The 5,399-nt window shown below is 50.9% G+C and overlaps 1 protein-coding gene across 1 annotated transcript; it reads left to right on the forward strand.

Moving 5' to 3' along the window:
* Positions 1-1,472: 1,472 nt before the first annotated feature.
* On the forward strand, positions 1,473-4,658 carry LOC100279991 (uncharacterized). Its single transcript, NM_001361011.1, has 8 exons — positions 1,473-1,780; positions 1,865-2,951; positions 3,024-3,116; positions 3,230-3,295; positions 3,374-3,439; positions 3,546-4,034; positions 4,121-4,248; positions 4,360-4,658. The coding sequence occupies exons 1-7, from the start codon at positions 1,623-1,625 to the stop codon at positions 4,232-4,234; spliced, it is 2,073 nt and encodes a 690-aa protein (NP_001347940.1). The 5' UTR covers positions 1,473-1,622; the 3' UTR covers positions 4,235-4,248; positions 4,360-4,658.
* Positions 4,659-5,399: the final 741 nt, after the last annotated feature.

Below are 5,399 nucleotides of genomic sequence, written 5' to 3' on the forward strand. Positions count from 1 at the left end.
CACCCTTCATAACCTTCGTCCGAAAATCATTATATCCTGAGAGGAATAATGCTTCGAAGGACGAAGGACTTCAACAATTAACATTTTTCTATGTTGCCTTGTTCTTAACTCATAGCATTTGAGAACAAGTCTCCAACAGGCGCTGCACAGGGTTTCGCTCCGCCACCTCCATTGTTCCCTGCAGTTGACCCTGCTATGTTCCATACTTCTGTGAGTACCAAAATTGTAGTTACATGTTGGTAATGCATCTGGTATAACACATGCAATCTCTTCTCTGTGCAGGGCCAATCTGGGGCGGCATCCAACAACCCTCATGAAGGGTACAACCTAACGCAGCACCAGTCCAACCGCCCACCTCCATGAGAGTTATGTATTTAGTGTTTCGAACACAAAACTTATGTTGAATACTTGTCAGAGCGTGTAAACTTGTGTTGATACTTCTGAACTTCTGTTAATACTGTTTGTGTTGAGAACCTCTCAACTTATGTTGAATACTTATGTCAGAATTTGTGTTAATACTGTTTGTGTTGGCTATATATGTCTGTGATGTATATATGTGATATCTATGAAATATCTTTTGTTTGTTTGGATGGAATAGGGAAAACAAATAAAAAAGGTGTGTACTGGTCTTGACGAGTGTAACACTCGGCAAAGCACCTCTTTGCCGAGTGTCAGAACCATAACACTCGGCAAAGAACCAAGACCTGGGCACCGGTATAGGTTCTTTGCCAAGTGTAATGGCTCTGGCACTCGGCAAAGAAGCACGCTTTGCCGAGTGCCACACCAAGCACTCGGCAAAGTACCTGACATGGGGAACCCCTCCGGCGGATTCTTTGCCGAGTGTTGTCAGGCAGTCACTCGGCAAAGACGCCGTCTTCGTCACCCGGCGCCGTAACGTCTGCTTTTCTTTGCCGAGTGTTCTCTGGCACTCGGCAAATCACTTTGTCGAGTGCCCGAGAAAATTTTTTCGGCAAAGAAGACTTTGCCGATGCACTGTGTGCCGAGCCCTCTTTGCCGAGTGCGACACTCGGTAAAACCTTTGACGAGTGTTTTTAAGGCTTTGCCGAGTGTTTCAGACACTCGGCAAAGCCGTCGGTTCTGATAGTAATTGTTAATTCGCATGCCCATAGACGGCTCGGTTTCTGTACCAGCAAGTACATGCACACTTGGGGGGTTGGGGTGCAGTTGCTTTGCGCAGGCTGTCAAGGTGCGCAGCAGGGAAGGAAGAAAGAAGCCATCCAATCATTTAGATCTCGCTGTGCAAGTACTAGTACTACGGAGCAGTAGTAGTAACAAGCTTGTGGTTGTGGGATCAGCCAACTGCGCAACGAAAAATAATTGCCACTGTATGCCCAACTCAACTCCTAGCTAGGAGAGGAAGAAGAGTACAAGGAAGAGACTGTGGCAAGCACAGCACAGTGGATACACACCTAGCTTGGCCGGTACAGAGCACCGTGCTTGCTTGTCCATTTCCGTCACAGCTAGCGCTTGCCCAGGTCCCCCACCTTATCAACAACAACTGTGCCCCTCCTGCCCCCGCTCGCCGCGAGAGCTCCCGTCCCGACGACCTTCCCTCCTGTAGCACTCTACAGTCTACACCAAGCAGCAGCGTCTCCTGTTGCATGTTGCACTGCACCTATCTACGACGTCCGTTCCCAGTGCTTTGCTCACCGACACCGTATCTTATGAGCAAGGAGCCCTGCTGCTCCCATCACCTTCATCAAGCCAAGCGTGTGTCCTCTGTCCTCTCCCAGCTGCGAGCTCCGACCCCCGGCACCATGTGAGCGGTTCCTTCTCATTCAAGCTCAACCTTGTCTCCGGGTTCTTGCTTGCTTGCTTGCTTGCTAACACCGCTGCCTAGCAGGTCCGACAGCAGCGACTTCGCCGAGCTGCTATGGGAGAACGGCCAGGCGGTGGTGCACGCGCGGACGAGGAAACACCCGCCCCAGCAGGCCGCCTTCCCGCCCTTCACCTTCACCTGCAGCAGCAGAGCTCAACAAAGGCAGCCGGTGCCGCCGCTGCTCAAGACGGGAGGAGGTCTCTTTGCCGACTTCTCCTCGGCCACCGCCGGCCTAGACGCCCCCCGTGACAACGCCGACCTCGACGACACCGTGCCGTGGATCCACTACCCCATCCCCATCGTCGACGAAGCCAGTCCCGCCGCGCCTGCCCTGGCAGATAGCTTCATCCCAGATTTCTTCTCGGAGCTGCATGCGGCGGCGGCGACGACGAGCCTCGGCCCTCTGCCACCACCACCACCACCACCACCAGCAGTCCAGCACACCGGCGACGACAACGACAACCGGAGCACCCCGGTTCCCAATCCCACCACCGGCAGAGGACCAGAGCCCTCAAAGGAAACCCACCGCGCACCAGTACCAGGTCCAGCCGGCAGGCCTGAGCCACAACCACAAGCTGAGCTCGCGCCCGCCAGGAAGCCTCGGCAGGAGAGCGGCGGCGGGGAGGCTTTGATGAACTTCTCCATCTTCTCTAGGCCGGCAGCCATGGCGCGTGCCAGCCTGCGGCAGAGGCCGCCACAGACAGGCACCGACAAGGCGTCCAATGCCACCACGAGCACCCGCGTGGAGTCGACGGTGCTACAGTCGGCCAGTGCCAGTGGGCCGAGAACTGCAGCTGCCCCCGCCGTGTTCGTGGACCAGAGGACGGCGTGGCCGTCGCAGCAGCCCAAGGAGGTGCGGTTTCCATGCGCAGCAGCAGCGCCACCGCCGACGCCGACGGCTGGTAACCTGCAGCAAGAAAGACCTAGCAACAACAACATGACTCCTCCGCAGAAAGAAGTAGAGACCAGGAAGGCGTCAGAGGCTGCGGGCGCCACCGCCACCTCATCGGTCTGCTCCGGCAATGGTGCTGGGACAGGAAAGGACGACGAGTCCTGGCGCCAACAGAAGAGGAAGACCCTGCAGGCCGAGTGTTCCGCGAGTCAAGATGATGTAAGCAGAGGATGTGAAGATATCGCACACCTTGGACACTGGAGTATCTAACACTGGTTCTCTTCTCTTCAGGATCCTGACGATGAGTCCGGTGGGATGAGAAGATCGTGCAGCAGAGGTGCGAAGCGCAGCCGCACCGCGGAGGTGCACAACCTGTCCGAAAGGGTAAGTCCCATGCCAATATGCCATGCGATCGATCTCGAGCTGGAGCCTGGAGCTGTGCACTTGAACTCACCGCACTGTAATGCATGCAATGCAATGCAACAACAAACCTGCAGAGGAGAAGGGACAGGATCAATGAAAAAATGCGTGCCCTGCAAGAGCTCATCCCCAACTGCAACAAGGTATGAAATGTAGATGGTAGATGGAACTGGTAGCAATAAACAGATGTATCGTCTCATCATCTCTCTCATTGCGCGCAGATTGACAAGGCCTCCATGCTGGACGAAGCGATCGAGTACCTCAAAACCCTCCAGCTTCAAGTGCAGGTACACTGACTAAAACTCGAAATGTAGCATGGTTCTTCTTCCATATAGATCGATGCACTGACAAGATATATGGTGGTTCTCTTTGATGCACTGACACATCACACAGATGATGTCCATGGGAAGTGGGCTGTGCATTCCTCCCATGCTGCTGCCACCAGCCATGCAGCACCTGCAGATTCCTCCGGCTGCTGCTCACTTCCCTCATCTCGGCATGGGATTGGGTTACGGGATGGGTGTCCTCGATATGAACAGCGCGGCGGCGGCGGCGGCGGCGGTTCCATTTCCGCACATGCCCGGTGCTCACTTCCCTTGCCCGATGATCCCAGGCGCGCCACTACCACGGGGTCTCGGAATCGGAATGCCTGCCAGAAACACGATGCCGGTGTTCGGAGTCCCTCCTGGGCAACCAATCCAGCCACCATTCCCATCTTTGGCGGGCCTTCCTGTCAGGCCAAACCTGGCACCTCCTCACGCCTCCTCAGCCGCCATGGCTAACATGGTGCAGGAGCAACAGCAGCAGCAGCAGCATCAGAGCCTGAATAATGGAGCATCAACAGCAGCAGCAACAGCATCAGATCCTCAGACTATCGTGCAGGTAGCGTTTCACAAATAGTGTATATAAAAATAGCTGAAAAGATCTTCGCCTGGATCTCTTATATCCAAATTTCACAATGGTTCCAGGCTGAGAGACAGCATTTTAGTGTGCCCTCTTCAGCACAAACCGAGAGCGATCAGTTTTTGGATGGTGGTGGCAACAGGGCTATTTGTACAGGAAGAAATGAGGCTGAAACATGAAAAACACTCAGCAGGTGAGTCTCTGTGTGTGTGTGACCTGACTCAATGCAAAACTTGACACAAATCATTGAATTTGGCACAAAATATTCGTATCCTAATAGAGAACATGGCTCATGACTTTTCAGGTCTCGACTAACAGGCTGCAGATGTGAATATCAGCGCCAACTCATCCTGGAAAAGAGCCTAACGAGTTTCAAGATCCACGAAGCAGATCCGTCAGTTGAAAAGAGTCCAATCAATCAAGACAGGGCCATGACAGGACGTCTAGCTTTAGCGAGCTAAGATGCTCCTAAGTTTTGTGTCAAATGTAGATGGTAGATGGAACCTGGTTACAAGAAACATTTCTTGGCAGCCGGTGCTTTTTTTCTTTTTTTTTGGGATTCACTGAAGTTTTCTTGGATCAGTATGTCTTATTTCCTCAGGCATTCAGTGATCATATGCACAAAGATATTTGTGTCCATATACTGGCTCTGCTTTAACTATATCTCTTTGCAAATAATAACGAGCTAGCTAACAATTGTTCAAAGCTGCATGCTTAAGCAGATATGTAACCACATTATTCTGCAGATGTATGCATAGGGCCAAAAGAGCACGTACTAATATGAAAGTTTTGCCAATTTGCAGTAGAGATACCATAGTTAAATATCATTTGAACATCAAGAAGCAGAAATAAATTAATTCAAACAGATGATCTGTATAGTCAATATACCTTTATCCGAAGTTATGTTCTAGATTGCTTAGTTTGCCACACACACACAAAAAAAAACAATAAAATAGAAGTCCATATGCTGGTCAATCAGAGTATTACTTTAAAAGGTATGTAGTCGGAATTTGAACTCAAGCTACTGGAGAGATGTCTTTAAAAATGGAGCTTCCGGACAGCGTGCAAAAAAAGCTCAATCATAAATATATTTTACTTACGTTTGATTACATGTTAGCGTCAGCATGTTGACTTCAATCCATCAAGTGTCACCTTTGCTAGGCCATCAGGAAACAAGCATTAAATTATTAGTCATGATATAGATCGCGTATTATACTTAACAATACTATAATAAGTTCAGGACCCAGCATGCGGCAAGTACAATGCAAGAATGAAAAGACGGGACTAAATTTTTATCTGAAATGCTGCACTTGAGATAGTCTTAAAGTACGTACATCTTCTTCA

The sequence above is a fragment of the Zea mays genome, chromosome 8 (genome assembly GCF_902167145.1).
Source record: "Zea mays cultivar B73 chromosome 8, Zm-B73-REFERENCE-NAM-5.0, whole genome shotgun sequence".
In the NCBI taxonomy this organism is placed as follows: Eukaryota; Viridiplantae; Streptophyta; class Magnoliopsida; order Poales; family Poaceae; genus Zea; species Zea mays.

What these genes read in the sequence shown, in the direction of transcription:
- LOC100279991 (NM_001361011.1), top strand. Translation starts at nt 1,623, where the DNA reads ATGTTGCACTGCACCTATCTACGACGTCCGTTCCCAGTGCTTTGCTCA. An exon ending in GTTCCGCGAGTCAAGATGAT is followed by an intron (nt 2,952 to 3,023) that starts GTAAGCAGAGGA and finishes TCTTCTCTTCAG; the next exon opens with GATCCTGACGATGAGTCCGG. An exon ending in TGCACAACCTGTCCGAAAGG is followed by an intron (nt 3,117 to 3,229) that starts GTAAGTCCCATG and finishes ACAAACCTGCAG; the next exon opens with AGGAGAAGGGACAGGATCAA.